General features: G+C 43.5%; 1 protein-coding gene and 1 long non-coding RNA gene across 4 annotated transcripts; one reads left to right on the top strand and one right to left on the bottom strand.

Moving 5' to 3' along the window:
• Positions 1-2912: 2912 nt before the first annotated feature.
• LOC122561942 lies at positions 2913-17806 on the top strand. The gene is made up of 3 exons (XR_006315165.1): positions 2913-2946; positions 9835-9970; positions 17246-17806. It is a non-coding gene; the product is annotated as an uncharacterized LOC122561942 (long non-coding RNA).
• Positions 12754-16170, bottom strand: zgc:174268 (uncharacterized protein LOC100001296 homolog). 3 transcript variants are annotated; one of them, XM_043714268.1, is made up of 2 exons: positions 15623-16170; positions 12754-13906 (listed from the first exon to the last, which is right to left on the bottom strand). In XM_043714268.1, the coding sequence occupies exon 2, from the start codon at positions 13845-13847 to the stop codon at positions 12891-12893; it is 957 nt and encodes a 318-aa protein (XP_043570203.1). In that variant the 5' UTR covers positions 13848-13906; positions 15623-16170; the 3' UTR covers positions 12754-12890. The 3 variants fall into 3 exon arrangements, with proteins under 3 accessions (XP_043570203.1, XP_043570204.1, XP_043570202.1); XM_043714269.1 differs by having other exon boundaries at positions 15644-16170; XM_043714267.1 differs by lacking the exon at positions 15623-16170 and adding an exon at positions 15331-15616.
• Positions 17807-18462: the final 656 nt, after the last annotated feature.

Below are 18462 nucleotides of genomic sequence, written 5' to 3'. Positions count from 1 at the left end.
TTCCTCCACCTTATGTAAGCTGCCTTCTTTCTTTTGACGAGAAGCTCCTCTGCTCTCGTCATCCAAGGTTCCTTTATCTTACCCCTTCTTGCCCGTCTCAGAGGAACACATTTGTGCATCACTCGCAACAACTGTTCCTTAAACAGTCTCTACATGTCTATAGTGCCCTTTCCATGGAACAATTGCTCCCAGTCCATGCTTCCCAACTCACGTCTGATAGCATCATAGTTTCCTTTTAAATATCCTCCCATTGTGCCTGCTTCTCTCCTTCTCCATAGCTATGTAGAATGTGAGGCATCGTGGTCAGTATCACCAAAATGCTCTCCCACCGCAAGATCTGACACCTACCCCGGCTCATTGCCGAGCACCAAATCCAGAATGGCCTCGCCCCTCATCGGCCTGTCAACGTACTGAGTTAGGAAACCCTCCTGAACACATCTTACAAAAACAACTACTTCCAAACCATCTGCTCGAAGGAGGTTCCAATCAATGTTGGGAAAGTTAAAGTCACCCATTACAACAACCCTACTACATTCACACTTTTCCAAAATCTGCCGACCTATGCTTCTTCAATCTCCCTGCTGCTACTGGGGGACCTGTAGTAAACCCCTAATGAGGTGACTGCTCCCTTACTGTTCCTAATTTCCACCCATACTGACTCAGTAGGCAGACTCTCCTCGACAATGGTAAGTTCTGTAGCTGTGATACACTCTCTGATTAACAGTGCTACACCCCCTCCTCTTTTTCCCCCCTCCCCATTCTTTTTAAATGTTCTAAACCCTGGAACATCCAGCAACCATTCCTGCCCCTGAGAAACCCATCTGTTATGGCCACAACATTATAGCACCAGGTACTGATCTATGCTCTAAGCTCATCACTTTTATTCCTGATACTTCTTGCATTAAAGCAAACACACTTTGACTGCTCCCTTGGTCCTTTCCCAGGAAATTCCTTCCCACTGGCTGCGCTACCTCTTGCTATTGCCTTATCTCCATCAACTCTCACCATCGGTATATAGCTCAGGTTCCTACCCCCCTGCCATACTAGTTTAAACCCTCCTGGTTTTTCATTTTTTGTAGTTTTAAAATGTTTTTTCGTTATGAATTTTTTTTGTATTTGTTTGTTTTCTCCAATGTCTTTGCTTGGTCAGCCGTTAAGTCCGAACTTTGATATTCTATTTAGATATAGTGTGATGACATTTGCTTGATCTTAGTTAGGAGTGATATTACTTGTAAGAGTTTAGCTGTTTAAGTGCATGTTGTGCCTTACTTGAGTCTGAATGATCATGTGGTCACTGCATGGAAATTGGTCTGTGATCATGTGATCCATCATGATTCACATTCTGGAACAAGGGGAGGGACAGTGGCCGGAAGGACCACTCAAAATGATGGAATTATGATGGATTTATGAGAAACAGACAATAAATAAGGCACGCTGGAAAATAGAGACAAGCCTGCACCAAAGTGACTGTGCTAATAAACATGCTGCAGAATCCAGACAGGCTGCAGTTACATACAGACAATATGCAACTGATGCAGACAATACAATATGCACTCGAATTTGGAATTGAATAGAATCAACCTAAATGCCATCTCCAGGACAATTGGAACCTCAAGTTCTTTGCTAGATACAGGGATGTCTCATACCCTTATTTGGAGAGGGCTACCTGACTTATGCGAACCTAACATCTCCAGAAATGGATCCCCAAGGACTACCCTGCCATCGACATGCCTGGTTGTGTCCGATTGATCGGGATGGTTGAGCCCTGATTAATTTATTGGAAGACACTAAAGACCCTCCCAAAATGGCCGGAACAGCTACTAAGTATATAAATCACTGCAACATCACCCTGAGGAGCAGTAACTCAAGACCAAACACTATGAAGAGAAGACATTCCTGGGACCAGATGATCCCAGGGAGATCCCAGGAGAAGATGACCAGACGATCATTGCCACATGGATCAAGGCCACGATCTAGAATGGTGGTATATGATCATTCAAAGTTAAAGCTCAAGATAGTTGTTTAGATTTATAGTATAAATTGTTAGTTTATCATGTATTTTGTTGTTATAGCATTAATTGTGTTAAATAAATAAATATTATTGTTTATTACTATGAAGAGTTGACACTCAGTTTCTTTGCTAGATATATGAGTTGAACACGCTGTGTGGCAGGCACAACACTGGTGAATGGGTCTAAATTAGTTTAAGATGTCTGGTCAGCATGAATGAGCTGGACCAAAGGGTGTGTTTCCATGCTGTATAGTTCTGTGACTACGTTTGCCCAGTTCTCCAATTTCATATAACCTCCCATCTCATCACCCAACTCCCTTCCATTCCTTTCATCGACCCTTCTTTCTAGCCACCAACCCGACTCATTCCTCCCATCGACCAACCATGTCGTACCCTCTGTGTTCACCTAAACCCACCTCACCACCTTGCCCCCCCTACTCCCCTTATCTGCAGCTCCCCTTACACCCATTTGAGTCCTAAAGAAGAGTTACACCTGAAATGTTGACTTCTCCACCTCCTGATGCTGCCCAACTTGCTGTGTTCTTCCAGCCTCCTGCTTTTCTACCTTGGAATTCAGCATCTGCAGTTTTTTTTGTCTCACTCATATACTGAGCTGCTTGTGTTAATTTTGCCTTGACCTTTTGTGGTATTGTACATGTGTGTTGAGACCAAGTGTAGTCTTCAGATGGAATGGTTTACGTGTCAAGTGAGATAATGGGGCCAGGGTGTACAGAAATAATCTCGCCACTGTCTTGTTAATCTATTCTGCTTATGCCTATTTTCATTATAATTCCTGTGCTGACACTTGGTGCCTTAGGATGTCTAGGTGAAAGTGAGGACTGCCGATGCTGGAGATCAAAGTCAAGATTACAGTGGTGCTGGAAAAGCACAGCGGGTCAGGCAGCATCCGAGGGCCATGAAAATCGACGTTTCAGGTAAAAGCCCTTCATCAGGAATCTCTCCCATTACTGACATACCAGGCCTTGTTATCTGATAGTCTATTACACACAACCCATTGTTAGCCACTAACAGTCTCCATTAACAGCGATTCACCTTCCTAGCCAGGTTGTCATCCACACCTTCGTCTGTCCAACTGTTCTTCTCTCTCTTTGGCCTCTGTCTTCACCTATCATTTACTCCTTATCCCCTGCCCCCAGCCTATCATCTGCATATAAACTGACATTTTGCTAGCTACCATCCGTTCTGAGGAAGGATCACTTGACCTGAAACATTAACTCTGATTCCCCTCCTAAGCTTAGCTTTGTTTCAAACAGATGGTCATCCTCAATCAAGTTGAATTCAAGAAAAATAACAAACTATGTCACAGTGGAGTGTAACACTGTTAATCATGGATGACATTTATACAATAGTAGAATGACCTTCTTTCAGGAGATCAGGATGTTGAATCAGTGTGGATGGAGAAGAGGAATGTAGGGGAAATACGTCACTAGTGGAAGTGGTGTACAGAACTCCACCATATGGGACAAAGGTGCAAGAATAAATATTGGGTACTTATAAGGAGATGGCACCAATCATGGGTGCTTTAATCTGCGTACAAGATAGAAAAATCTGACAGACACTGTAGGCAGGATGAGGAGGTCTTATCATTCAAGATAATTTCTTAGAGCACCACATTCTAGAACCAACAAGATAGCATTATATAAAATATATATTTTATATATTTTTTCCAAATTAATCTATTCATGGATGTTATTACATTCCTCCGGAGCAGGTGGAACTTAAACCTAAGTTACCTGGCTCAGAAACTGCCACTGCATTACAAGGTTATAGCGGACTTGATATTGTGTACTGTGATAGAATAATTAGTGACCTCAAAGTTAGGGCAGCCCTAGGTAACATCACATTGATAGTAGATTGATGGGATAAGTAATTGATTGGATTAGATCTTTTTTGTGTGTGCGAGAGAACGGTATAAGCCCTCGCTGTGTTTTGGTCTATCAGGTAGATAGTCAGTTTTGTAATCTGGCTATAACAGCTTGGCTAATTCTAGAGGTCAAGTCTTCATGGCAGATGAATAATTTCTCACCAAACCAAAACAAAACACTTCAATTTTGTTGTGCGTTGAACAATTCTGAAAGTAGAGAAGCTGACCAACCTGGGAAGGAATAAAGCTTGGTATTACAGTCATAATGGTTGAACAGAATGGATCATGAACCTTTCCCAAGGTAGTGAGTAAGAGGTGGAGGGAAAAAATAAAATGCCTGTTAAGATACTGAATATACATTAAAGAAGGAAAATGGAATGGAGAAGTTACAAAACACAACTTTAGCTGGGGCCCACAAGAAACATTTGATAGAATCAAAATTGAAGCCTCTGAAATTAAAGCTTGTGACATTCGCTAAAGAACAGAAAGCTGGGAGAAGCACTGAAGTTTTTCAGATGGGAGGAAGGTGTATCCATAGGGATTAGTATTGATCTTTTTAATTATAGATTAACATCCTGGGCTTGATAACACAGGGATAGTACAGATTGCAGATAGTATAAAGCTCAGAAATGTAACAAACAGTTAGGATAGTAACACTTTAGGAGGGCATAAATAAGCTAACTGATAGACACAGATTAGATGAAATTTGAGGAAGAGAAGTAGTGGGAAGAATGAGGAGTAATTATACAAATTGAATGTTAGAATTTTAAAAGGGCTCAGAAATAACAATGTTCTATTTAGCAAGGTAAAGCTGAGAAAGCTATTTAAAGGTAAACTTGACCCTACAAATATTTGCAGAAACTATAAAAGCAAGGAAGTTATGCTAAACAGTTTCTAAAATACTGGTGAGGTCAAATTGAGTATTGTGGAAAATTCTGGGCTCCATACTGAAGTAAGGAAGGGTACCAACACCTTCGACAGGGTGCAGATGGAATTTAGTAGACTGTAAGCAAGATGAATGACTTCATTTTGTTAAGATAGTCCTTGGCTATGGGGAAAATGGAGGGGAATGGAAAATAAATGGATAAGACTTTCATAGATAAAACTTTATTGCTGGAACAGCACAGCAGGTCAGGCAGCATCCAGGGAACAGGAGATTCGACGTTTCAGGCACAGGCCCTTCTTCAGGAATGAGCAGAGAGTGTTCAGCAGGAGAAGATAAAAGGTAGGGAGGAGGGACTGGGAGGAGGGGCGTTGGAAATGTGATAGGTGGAAAGAGGTAAAGGTGAAGGTGATAGGTCGGAGTAGGGTGGAGGCGGAGAGGTCAAGAAGAAGACAGCACGGCACCGCCTTCCTGACCTGCAGTCTTCTTCTTGACCTCTCCGCCTCCATCCTACCTATCACCCTCACCTTGACCTCTTTCCACCTATCACATTTCCAACGCCCCTCCTCCAAGTCCCTCCTCCCTACCTTTTATCTTCTCCTGCTGAACACTCTCTGCTCATTCCTGAAGAAGGGCCTGTGCCCGAAACGTCGAATCTCCTGTTCCCTGGATGCTGCCTGACCTGCTGTGCTGTTCCAGCAATAAAGTTTCAACTTTGATCTCCAGCATCTGCAGACCTCACTTTCTCCTCAAAGACTTTCATAGAGCCAGGCCAGGCACAATGATGCCACTGGCCACCTTCTGCACTGAGATCAGGACCGGAAGATAACAGTTGGCCTTATTCAATAAGTTTCCATTTTCAATATAGTGGATTTTTAAAAGTTGAGAGTTCAGCACTTCTACATACAAAAGATTGTACAGGTTTGGAACTCTTTTCCACAAATGGTAGTGGATGCTGGATCAGTTAATTTTATGTCTGAGAGAGATTAAATTTTTGTTCAGTGAAGGTATTAAGGGAAACGGGTCAAAGGCAGGTACATGGAGTTAGACCACGAAACAACAATGATTTCTTTGAATGTGGAAAAGGTTTGAGTGGCTGAATGGCTATGTTGCTATGAGGGTTAAGATACATTTGGCTCTGAATGCTGCTGAAGATGCTAGGTGCGTTGGGATAGAGTTTACCACACCGTGGCATGGTGGCTCAGCGGTTAGCAGTGCTGCCTCACAGCACCAGGACTGAGTTTGATTCTGCGCTTGAAACTATCTGTGTGGAGTTTACACATCTTCCACATCTCTCTGGGTGCACCAGTTTCCTCCCACAGTTCAAAGTTGTGCAGGTTAGATGGATTGGCCATGCTATATTGCACATAGTGTCTAGAGATGTGCAGGTTAGGTGAATTGACCATGGGAAATGCAAGGGTATAGGGATAGAGTAGGGGGCTGGGTTATGTAGGATGCTCTTCAGAGGGTCAGTGTGGGCTCGATGGGCTAAATGGCTACTCCACACTGCAGGGCTTCTATGATTTCTATACAATGATTGGGGCGGCATGGTGGCTCAGTGGTTAGTACTGCTGCCTCATAGCACAAGGGTCCCAGGTTTGACTCCAGCCTCGGGCGACTGTCTGTGTGGAGTTTGCACATTCTCTCGGTGTCTGCGTGAGTTTCCTCCCACAATCCAAAGATGTGCAAATTAGGTGAATTGGCTGTGCGAAATTGCCCACAGTGTCAGATGCGTTAGTGGGAGGGAAGTGGGTTACTCTTTGGTGGGTTGGTGTGGACTTGTTGGGCCGAACGGCCTGTTTCCACACTGTAGGAAATCTAATCTAATCAATGTTTACAAAAGGTAGCAGGTCAACAGCAGGAATTTAATCAAAGTATTAAACTGGACTGGCAGTGCATTAATGAGTTAAGAAATTCTCCATGCAGTTATCTAAAAGGGGTAAGAACAGTAATTCTACTGGGGAAGGGAGAAAAGAATTGAGATTGAATCAACCAAGGAACATTGTACCAAATATATTGGATCAGAATTAAGAGTTAAAGAGTTGAAACACAATAATGACCTTGTAAAATGACAGAAGCAGGTCCTGGCCCTGTATGGTTTTATGGCTTGTTGCAAGGTATTTTTCAATTTCAGATCATGATTTGAACAGTAGAACAGTGAAAAAAATTAGTAAAGCCTCAAACATAGGATTGGAAATGATGAATTGTGGAGTCTTCTAGGCCTTGTATGAAATGTAAATGAATGTTTGCAATGTTTCTCAATCATGTTCTGATGTAGGATTTTGCCACTATTGTGGCAACAATTTCAGCACAGCTATTGTGAACCTGCAGACTCTCAGAATAAATGAAAAAGTACTATGTTATTTGAACATGGTGGGTGGCAACGTAGCTCAGTGGTTGGCTTGCAGTGCCAGCTGTCTGGATTTGGTTGTCAGTCTGTGTGGAGATTGTGTCTGTATGCCTGTCTTTATTGGTTAGTGCACTGAGTATAGGAGTTGGGAGGTCATGTTGGGGCTGTACAAGACATTGGTTAGGCCACTTCTAGAATATTGCATTCAATTTTGGTCTCCCTGCTATAGAAATGATGTTCTGAAACTTGAAAGGGTTTAGAAAAGATTTACAAAGATGTTGCTAGATTTGGAGATTTGAGCTGTACGGAAAGACTAAATAGGCTGGGACTATTTTTCTGGAGCACTGGAGGCTGAGGGGTGACCTTTAAAGAAGTTTATAAAATCATGAAGGGCACGATTAGAATGAATATCCAAGGTCTTTGCTGCATATTTGTGAAGTCCAAAATTAGAAGGCATAGGTTTAAGGTTAAAGATTTAAAATGGACCGAAAGGGCAACTTTTATGCACAGAAGGTGGTGCATGTATGGAACAAGCTGCCAGAGGAAGTGGAGGATGGTACAACAACATTTAAGAGGCATCTGTATGGTCATATAAATAAAAAAGGTTTAGCTGGCAAATGGGACTAGATTAATTTAGGAAATCTAGTTGGTATAGAGAAGTTGGAACAAAGGGTCTGCTTCTGTGCTGCACGTCTCCATGACTCTATGAACTTAATTCATATAACATGTACTAAGGGAGGACATCTTGGAGGGCTTATCCAGCCACCAATATAGATGGAACTCAGGAATAGAATTTGATAGAATTGTATTGCAGGTCTCCCAACAGCCAATGGGGGAAGAGAGGAATAGATGTGTTGACAGATCATGGAATAATGTAAAAAAAAGTGTTGTGGTGGTGGGGCAGTTTAACTTCCCCTCATTGACTGGCACTTGCCTTGTACCAGGTACTCAGATGGGAAGGTTGAATTTGGTGGCTGCATCCAGGGTAGTGTTTTGAAACAATCTGTCTGGGAAAGGCACCAAACTAGATATGGTACTGGGGAATGAACCGGGTCACGTGATCAAAGTTTCAGTGGGGGAAGCATTCCATGAACAGTGACCATAAATCTGCAAGTTTTAAATTACGTATGGATTAGGTCAAAAATAGTCCGCAGGTGAAAGTATTAAAATTGGGAAAGGCTAGCCACAACAGGAACTGGGGAATGTGGATTAAGGGCACCTGTTTAAGGGTAAATCCACATTTGTCATGTGGAAATCTTTTAAGGGCCAGTTAGTGTTCAGAATCGGTGAAAATCGATAAGGCAAGATCCAAGAACCTTGGATGACTCAAGTAATTGTAAGCTTAGTCAAAAACCATAAGAAGGCACATGTAAGGTTTAGGAATCTGAAGACAGAGCTCTCAAAATGTACAAAATTTGCAAGAAAGAACTCAAACAAAAAATAAGGAGGGGTAAAAGGGGCCATGAAATGCCTTTGGAAACAGCATTAAGGAAAATCCCAAGGTGTTTTATAGACACATAAGGTGCAAAATGGTAGTTAGGGAAATGGTACATACCCTCAGAATCATAGAGATGTACAGCATGGAAACAGACACTTCGGTCCAACCCGTCCAGATATCCCAACCAAATCTAGTCCCACATGCCAGCACCCGGCCCATATCTCTCCAAACCCTTCCTATTCATATACCCATCCAAATGCCTCTTCAATGTTGCAATCGTACCAGCCTCCACCACTTCCTCTGGCAGCTCATTCCATACACATACTACCCTCTGCGTGAAAAAGTTGCTCCATATCTTTCCCCTCTCACCCTAAACCTATGCCCTCTAGTTCTGGACTCCCCGACCCAAAGTAAAAGACTTTGCCTATTTATCCTATCCATGCCCCTCATAATTCTGTAAACCTCTATAAGGGTAAGGTCACCCCTCAGCCTCTGATGCTCCAGGGAAAACAGCCCCAACCTGTTCAGCCTCTCCCTATAGCTCAAATCCTCCAACCCTGGCAACATCCTTGTAAATCCTTTCTGAACCCTTTCAGGTTTCACAACATCTTTCCGATAGGAAGAAGACCAGAACTCTATGCAATATTCCAACAGTGGCCTAATCAATGTCCTGTACAGCCGCAACATGACCTCCCAACTCCTGTACTCAATACTCTAACCAATAAAGGAAAGCATATCAAACGCATTCTTCACTATCTATCGACCTGCAACTCCACTTTCAAGGAGCTATGAACCTGCACTCCAAGGTCTCTATGTTCAGCAACACTCCCTAGGACCTTACCATTAAGTGTATAAGTCCTGCTAAGATTTGCTTCCCCAAGATGCAGCACCTCGCATTTATCTGAATTAAACTCCATCTGCCACTTCTCAGCCCATTGGCCCATCTGGTCAAGATCCTGTGTAATCTGAGGTAACCTCTTTGCTGTCCAAAGGAGGAAATTTATCTATGCAGCCAGAGGATGTGGGTATTGTCTTTCACAAATACCTTGCAATGATATTTGTAAAGGAGAAGGGCATGGTGGATAGTGAGTCATGGGAGATATATGTTGATATTCTAGGGCATATCTGTATTAAAAAGAGATATTTAAAAGCATTATGTTAGACAAGACCCCAGGACCTGATGGGATCTATCCCAGAATGCTGAGGGAGGAAGATGAAAAAATTTCTGGGACCTTGTATATAATTTTTGTGCCCTCTTTCGTCGCAGGAGAGATCCGGTCCTGGAGGATGGAAAATAGTCACATTGTTCCTTTGTGCAAGAGGAGCAACAGGCATAAGAAGGGAAATTACAGGCTGGTGAGCCATTCGTCAATGGTAGATAATAATTGGAGAAGATTCTTAAGGTTGGTATTTACACACATTTGGAAAATTATGGGCTTATTAAAGAATGGCAACATGATTTTATTCGGGTACGTCATGTCTCAAACTTGACTGAGCTTTATTTTGAGGAAGTGAGAATGATGATTGAGGAGAGCAGGGCAGAAGATGTTGTCTACATGGACTTTAGTAATGTCTTTGACAAGGTCCCTCATGGTAGGTGAATACAAAAAGTATTCAGGATCTGTGATGAGCTGGAAAAACGGATACAGAACTGGCTTACTCACAGAAGACAAAGCAGTGGTGGAATGGTGCTCTTCAGATTGCAAATGTGTGACTAATGCTGTTCTGCAGGGATTAGTGCTGGAACCTGTATTGTCATATTTATATAAACAAAATATAGAGTATATATAAAAATAAATCATTTAAAATCATTTAGACAAAAATGTGGGTGTAAGTTATGCAAACAACACAAAGATTTGGGAAGCTACAGATAGTGAGGATTGCAAGAGAATACAACAGGCTAGAGACTTGGGCGGAGAAATGGCAGCTGGAGTTTAATTCAAATGCGAGATGATATATTTTGGGAGATCTAATGCAGGAGGAATGTCTACAGAAAATGGTAGAACCCTATATAGCATCAACATACAGAAAGAATTCACCACTAAGGTACACAGGAAAGCCACACACACAGACCAAGTCCTGAACTATGAAAGCAACCATCCCAATACACACAAACGAAGTTGCATCAAGGCCACTATTCAAAAGGGCCACAACACACTGCAGCACACCAGAACTGCAAAAAGAGGAAGAGGAACACCTATACAAGGTATTCGCAAAAAACGGATATCCGCGCAATTTCATCAACAGATGCCTAAGGGAAAGACAACAGAACGAGGACATGCCGCAACCCAAAGGTCTAGCCACACTACCATACATCAAGAACATCTCTGAAATGACAGCCAGACTACTGCGACCACTAGGACTTATAACAGCACACAAACCAACAGCCACTCTCAGACAACAACTCACCAAAACGAAGGACCCGATACCCAGCATGAGCAAAACTAATGTAGTGTACAAAATCCCATGCAAGGACTGCACAACACACTATATAGGACAAACAGGAAGACAGCTAACGATCCGCATCCACGAACATCAACTAGCCACGAAACGACACGAGCAGCTATCCTTAGTAGCCACACACGCAGATGACAAGCAACATGAATTTGACTGGGACAACACTACCATTATAGGGCAAGCGAAACAAAGAACAGCCAGGGAATTCCTAGAAGCATGGCACTCATCCACAAACTCCATCAACAAACACATAGAACTGGACCCAATATACCTGCCACTACAGCGGATAGCTGAAACTGACAACCGGAAGCGGCAGGGACAGGCTACTATAAATGCCGGAGGAAACACCACAGTAGACAGGGGACGAAACGTTTGCAACAAAAACTTCCAGCTCGGCGAACAGAACCACAGCATACAGAAAGATCTAGGCATACAGGTCCACAGTTCCCTGGAAGTGGCAATACAAGTGGATAAAGTGGTCGAGGTGGCATAGAGTATGAAAACTTTAGTTATGCTACATTTGGAATATTGTGGTCAAAACAACACCAGAAGGATTGTGGACTTTAGAGAGGGTATGCAAACAGTTTGTCAGGATGTTGCCTGGTTTGGATGATAACTGTGAGGAAAAGTTGGACACACTTACGTTTGTTTTCACTTAAATAACAAAGGAAGGAACACAACCTCTGAAGTTTACAAAATCATGGATAGTTAGAGTCTTATTTCCCCAGGTAGAAATTTCAAAACGGAGATGTAGGTTTAAGGTAAGTCGGTAAGTTTAAAGGAGACATGAGAGGCAGGAACTTTTGTCCCCCCACACAAATGATTTGGATGAGAATTTCGGAAGCATTTTTTAAGCCTGTGGATGACACCAAAATTGGTGGTGTAGTGGACTGTGAAGAAGGTTATCTAAGATTACAGAGATTTTGATCAATTGGATCAATGGACTGAGGAGAGGCAGATGGAGTTTAATTTAGATAAATGTGAGGTATTGCATTTTGGTAAAACAAACAAGAGCAGGACTTAAAATCAATGGTAAGACCCTGGGTAGTAGAGTAGAACAGACAGACTAAGGGGCTCATGTGTACAAATTTTTGAAATTTGCATCACTTGTAGTAAGGATGACTAAGAAGATGTTTGCCACGCTTGCCTTCATTGCTCAGAACTTAGATGGGCAGTTGTTGCAAGGATAGAGTGGCAGTCAAGGGTTTCTTTATCAAGGAGGGACTAAAGGTAGCAGATTTGAAGGGGAAAGGGATGCATGAGAGAGTGTATCATTAAGAATATCAGTATATGTGGGGACTTGTGAGAGTAATAGTTTATTTGGAGCAGGAGTTGCATTTCTTGGACAAAATGACATATGACATTTATATCTAGTGGTGAATGCGGAACAATTTTCTCCAGTTCAATACTGGGAAGACAGAGAGCACTGATGTCATTCCCTCACACCCACTTCTACTTCTCTTCTTGACAACTGTCTTGGAAAAAGACATTCAAGCAGCTGGGAGAAACTAAAAGTAGTAGTAGTCACAGGGTTCTGCACATTAGAACATTAGAGAGTTTGGCCAAGTGAATTAGTGGAAACAAAGTAGCAAAGGCAGAGGATTGGATTATCTGAATCTTTGTGACAAACATGTTTCACTGTTGGAGTGACAATGGAAGAGAGAGAGGAGACGGAGAGCAATTCACAAGGAACCTGTGATATAGATAATCAGAAAGGTTCAACCCATTGTGTGGTTAACACACAGCTAATTTATTTTAATTTATTCAGAATATTAACACTCGACTAAACTGTAGTTCATTAATATCAGCAGACACAAACACCAGGACATAGTTTTGTCCTGGATGATAATTCACAGTAAAATCCAATCAATATATTTTTTTGTGCACTTGTTGGTGTCTGACCAAGTGGGCTGACTGAGTAAATCCCTTCCCACACTCGGGGCAGGTGAATGGTCGTGCTCCTGTGTGAACTCGCTGGTGTGTCTGCAGATTGTATAACTGAGTGAATCCTTTTCCACACTCTGAGCAGGTGAATGGCTTTTCCCCAGTGTGAAGTCGCTGGTGTACAGTGAGGTTATATGATTTCTTGAACCCGATCCCACAATGTGAGCATCTGAATGGTCTCTCATCAGTGTGAGCACGTTGATGCGACATCAGTTCTCCAGAGCTTTTAAAGCACTTTCCACAGTCCAGACATTTAAAAGGTCGCGCATCACTGTGAACACGTTGATGTGTTATCAGATTCCCTGAACATTTAAAGCACTTACCACAGTCAGAACACTTAAAAGGTCTGTCATCACTGTGAACTCGCTGGTGTGTCAACAAGTTATATAACTGAGAGAATGTCTTCCCACACTCACAGCAGGTGAATGGTTTCTCCCCAGTGTGAACTCGCTGGTGGACAGTGAGGTCAGATGAGTACTTGAACTGAGTGTCACAGTGAGAGCATCTGAACGGTCTTTCGTCAGTGTGAACACGTTGATGGGACATCAGTTCTCCAGCACTTTTAAAACACTTCCCACAGTCTGGGCATTTAAAAGGTCTCTCCCCGGTGTGAACTCGCTGGTGTTGCAGCAAGTTGGACAACTGATTGAATCCTTTCCCACACACAGAGCATGAAAAAGGCCTCTCCCCAGTGTGACTCCGCCGATGCCTTTCCAGGTCAGAGGGGGATGTAAATGCCTTGCCACAATCTCTACATTTCCACGGTTTTTCTCCAGTGTGACTGAGCTTATGTCTCGACAGACCAGATGAATGGTTGAAGCCTCGCCCACACACAGAGCATCTGTATGGTTTCTTCCCATGTATGGTTTTTCCTTCCATGTTCAAATTCAATGTATTCAGGTCCTGATGTGACACCTGTTTCCTCCTTTCAATACAGGCTAGTTCATTAAAGTAAAACAAAAAAAACTGGAGTGAGACACAATCCAAAAATGAGGCAGTTAGTAAAACTAAGAAGAATAAATCTGGTAATTTGAGGGATGAGGAAAAAAAGTGATCATGGAAACTGCTGGATTGTCATGAAAACCCAACTAATTCACTAATGACTTTCAGAGGAGGAAACTCCCTGCAGTCTGGACCTACAGAAGACTCGGGACACCATGATAGGAGTGAAACAGAATGAGAGGGTGGCGTTAAAAACAGCATGTCTCATAGGGTGAATCCACCTCTGAAAATATTGCCTAAAATTGCATTTACCTCAGCTAAACCAGTTTTGAAATGCTGTTACTGTTACTAGACTTCACAATACTGATACCTTCGTTTCTGAGCTCCCATAGTCTCCCATCTATAAAAACAAAGATAATCCAAAATTTTCCCTTATGCACACTTTGTGTCATTGCAGAACGGTGGCTCAGTGGTAAGCACTGTTGCCTCACAGCACCAGGGACCCGGGTTAGATTCCAGCCTCAGGCGACTGTGTAGTTTTTGCACATTCTCCCCCGAGCTGCTCTAGTTTCCTCTCTCAGTCCTAAGACATGCAGGCTAGGTGAATTGGCCATGCTAAATTGCCCATAGTGTACAGGGACGTGTGGGTTAGGTGCATTAGTCAGGGGAAATGTAGAGTCATTGAGCTGTACAGCACAAAAAGAGATTCTTCGATCCAACTCGTCCATGCCAAACAGATATCCCAATCTAATCTAGACCCACCTGTCAGCACCTGGCCTATATCCCTCCAAACCCTTCCTATTCATATACCCATCTAGATGACTCTTAAACGTTGTAATTGTATTAGCATCCACCACTTCCTCTGGCAGCTCATTCCATACACATACCACCCTCTGCGTGGAAGTGTTGCCCCTTAGGTCCCTTTTATATCTTCCCTCTCTCATCCTAAACCTATGCGCTCTAGTTCTGGATTCCCCAACCCAGGGAAGAGACTTTGTCTATTTAACCTATCCATGCTCCTCTTGATTTTATAAACCTCTATAAAGGTCACCCCTCAGCATCCAACACTCAAAGGAAAACAGCCCTAGCCTATTCAACCTCTCCTTATGGATCCAAATCGGTAGTTCTCCCTGTATAGGGAGTGAGCCTGGGTGGGATACTCTTCAGAGGACTTGTTGGGCCAAATGGCCTTCTTCCACACTGTAGGGATTTTAGTTCTATTCTATCATCCTATCACTAACACCACTCTGTCCAGTGGCCCAGTGGCATACAAAAGTTCCAGATTCAGCAAACTCATTTTATAAATCCACATCTTCATTTTCAACTTCAACATTTCAAAATATTGGAAATGTCTGGCAGCATCTGTGAAATCAGAGTTAACGTTTCGGGTTTCCTCAAAAGTGTGAGAGATAGAACAAACCTTAATCCTTTCATGGTGAAAGACGGATAATGTCAAATCCTGATTGAGTGACTGCCTCAGATGATGCTTGTTTTTTTTTAATTTAATTTTGCAAATCTATCTAAATTATACCCTGTAAAAGAAGTTTACAAAAACAAAACCTCACTGTCAATACAAGGTAGAAATTAAAAAGAAAACAGTTGGTTGGTGTGAGTTTGCTATCTTAAATCTTTGGCCTTCTAATCCCCTATCACAGTTAAAGACCGGCGTGCGTCCAACTGCGCATGCTCCATGAGGCACGCCTCTCACGTACAATAACAATGGCGGCGGTCACCTTCAGCTGTCACTGCGTAAGGCCTGCAGACATTTTCCGTGTGCTGCAAACGTGACACGAATTCGAGTCTGAGAATCTATGTCGGGTGTTTATGTCCACTCGATCACCATTTCCCTCCTCTGTTTTTGACCAATTCCTTTATCCCCCTTATTCAGCCACACATAGGCTCAACCCTAAGAGCATGGTCACGTGACGCTACGGCTAGACCCATCCCTTGGTTACACCTATTGGTTGGAGGGTCACCAGCCTTCTCTTCCAATTGGGCCAGACAACAGTCAATCACGGAGCCCCCGAGGCGTGATTGATGTTCCTGCAGCCTGGTGACTTGAAGGTGCTGGTGTGAGGCAAGTTAAAAATCCCGCAACACCTATTATAGTCCAACAGGTTTATTTGGAAGCAATAGCTTACGAAGCACTGCTCCTTCATCAGGTGGTTGTACAGGTTATTATCATGCTCACAGAATGTATAGCCAAAGGAGTCCACTGTCATGGAAATGTGATACAGTAAACATTTTTAAATTAAAACTTTCGTCTTTTATAGTGGGATATGCTGGTTTCTGTTCTTTGATATGTAAGTCACAGAACTTCTTTTAAATTACATTCTCAAGATAGCTCAGCTTTTTAAACAATAGGTGTGAAGTCTGTCTGTGTCCCACTGCTATGTCAGACTGACAAACCCTCTGTATAGCTCTACATGGATTTATGCAGTTTCAGAGCAAAATAAAATGTAATTATGCAAAAACAAATTCACCCCATAAGCTTATATGTGTGCACATGTCGGAGTGATAGATTGAGTGTGCATGTGAATGTGGGTGTGAGTACACATGATGTGTGTAAGCTTTGTTAAGTGTGTGTGTGATGTGGTATGTGTGAGAGGGTGCATGTGAGTGAGAGGGTCTGCATGGGTGTGTGAGTGTATCGTGCAATGGGATCACCTGTAGTGTGACATGAACCCAAGGTCGGTTGAGACCATTCCCATGGGTACAGAACTTTGCTATTAGCTTCTGCTCAGCCACTTTGCTTTGTTGGTTGTCCCGAAGTCCGCCTTGGATTTCACACCTATTGTTTAAAAAGCTGAGTTTTCTTGAGAATGTAGTTGGAGGATGGTCACCGCAAGATCCGAGGCCGCTGAAGTGTTACCCGACTGGCATCTCGTTGTGCTTTTCCTGACCAAAGTACGGCAATTATTATCTTTACCGTTCTCAGGGGAGTGATTTGCAATTTAACTGTCTAAAATAAAAAATTAGAGCTTTTACTGGCCCAGTGCAAGGGTTATTTAATGTCTCGGGGCAGGAATTAGCACCTTATTTGTCCTCAAAAAGAAATAAATCCTTTGTTTCCGCAAATCTTTTTAGTATCCACTGAAGAGTAACTGGCGCATTTACTGTCCACAGGACGGGGATTAAATTTTTTACTGTCCCAAGGTTGGGATAACCACCTTTATAGTCCACAGACAAAGGTTAGCAAGTTTCCTTTCCACAGGACCAGGTTTAGCAGAATTACTGTCCCCTGACATGAATCAGCATCATTCTGCCCCCAGTGCTGGGATTGGTTTGTTGTTTCTGCAGGAAAATGATTAGCATCTCCACTGTCCACTTCACAGGATTTAACACTTCTATCTCTGGGACTGTCTTTGGAGATGAAGAGAGAAGGTAGCGATAATTAATCCAGTGCAGATCCATGGAGGTGGCGGTGGAGGCGAATTTGGGCTCAGTACGAGACCTGGCAATATCAGCAGTGACTGTATCAGCAAGGTGGGTCTGATGTGGATTTGTCATGGTGGAGTGAAGTTTGAGTCTGTGGAGTACCTGGCAGCCTCAGTGGCATCTGCATTGACAAGTTTCAGGGAAGACTCATAGTGGCAAGGGTGTCAGTCAAGGGTCGTCACCAGAGGAAGAGACAGAGCGCCGTGGGGAAAAAGGAGGGCAGCACCGCCCAAGCAGGAAAAGACGATCCCTCTGAGGGGATGGGTAAAGGCCTCCCCCCACGCGGTGAGAACCGAGAGGTACCACCGGCCCACAGCTCCAGGTAACTGGGAGCAGCGGTCCTGTGACAGCCCCGCTGTCAGATGGAGAACTAGACGATGCGGATCCTGGGTCCGACCCGAAGACACCAGAGCGGGGAAATGGCCCCAGCGTGGAGCCGGACAGCTACCTCAGCCCTGGGAGGGTCCAGCAGTTTGCCGTCACCACAGGGATGCACATAGCTACCCCAGAGGGGCAAGACCAGCAGCAAATGGACACTGTTAACCTCGTAAACTGTGAAAATGGGATTAAAAATTGCCAGCAACAATGTGCGTAGCATCAAATCGGCTACGCGATGTGTTTCTACGATGGCCTTCCTGGCCAACGTTAAAGCTGACATCCTGTTTCTGCAAGAGTGTGGGATACCACACCTCAGCATCAAGCTGTGCGTGAATCCGCGGTACGCAAACACCAAGTGTCACTACATACTGAGGTTCTACCTGTCCCCGGTGTTGCGAAGGATGGGCCTGGCCTCGCTGCCATGGAACGCTCCGAGTAGTTGGACCGTTCCGTATCACCTGTCCTTTGTGGAGAAGTTTATGAAAAAAAAACACCTTTGATCACAAGTCCATCAGGAAGTGGTCAGCACGCAGTGTCCTTGAGACCCTTCGGGAAAAGGAAAGGGCGGATCCTATCGAGCGGTTCCCTGAGCAGACTGTCAAAGCCAGTTGGCAGAATGCCTCATCGCCAGAACTTTCCAACAAGCACCAAGCACCAGGGCTCTGCCTGTGAGATCATTTATGCACGCCCGGACTCTCAGCCACACCACACGATGCCCTCGAAGCAGTTGCGGCGG

This window comes from Chiloscyllium plagiosum, chromosome 24, assembly GCF_004010195.1.
Source record: "Chiloscyllium plagiosum isolate BGI_BamShark_2017 chromosome 24, ASM401019v2, whole genome shotgun sequence".
Lineage (NCBI taxonomy): Eukaryota > Metazoa > Chordata > Chondrichthyes > Orectolobiformes > Hemiscylliidae > Chiloscyllium > Chiloscyllium plagiosum.
The sequence above is the reverse complement of the archived record's forward strand: the minus strand, read 5'-3'. Positions and strand labels throughout refer to the sequence as shown.

Coding starts and splice junctions, on each gene's coding strand:
- zgc:174268 (XM_043714268.1), bottom strand. CDS start 13,847: ATGGAAGGAAAAACCATACATGGGAAGAAACCATACAGATGCTCTGTG.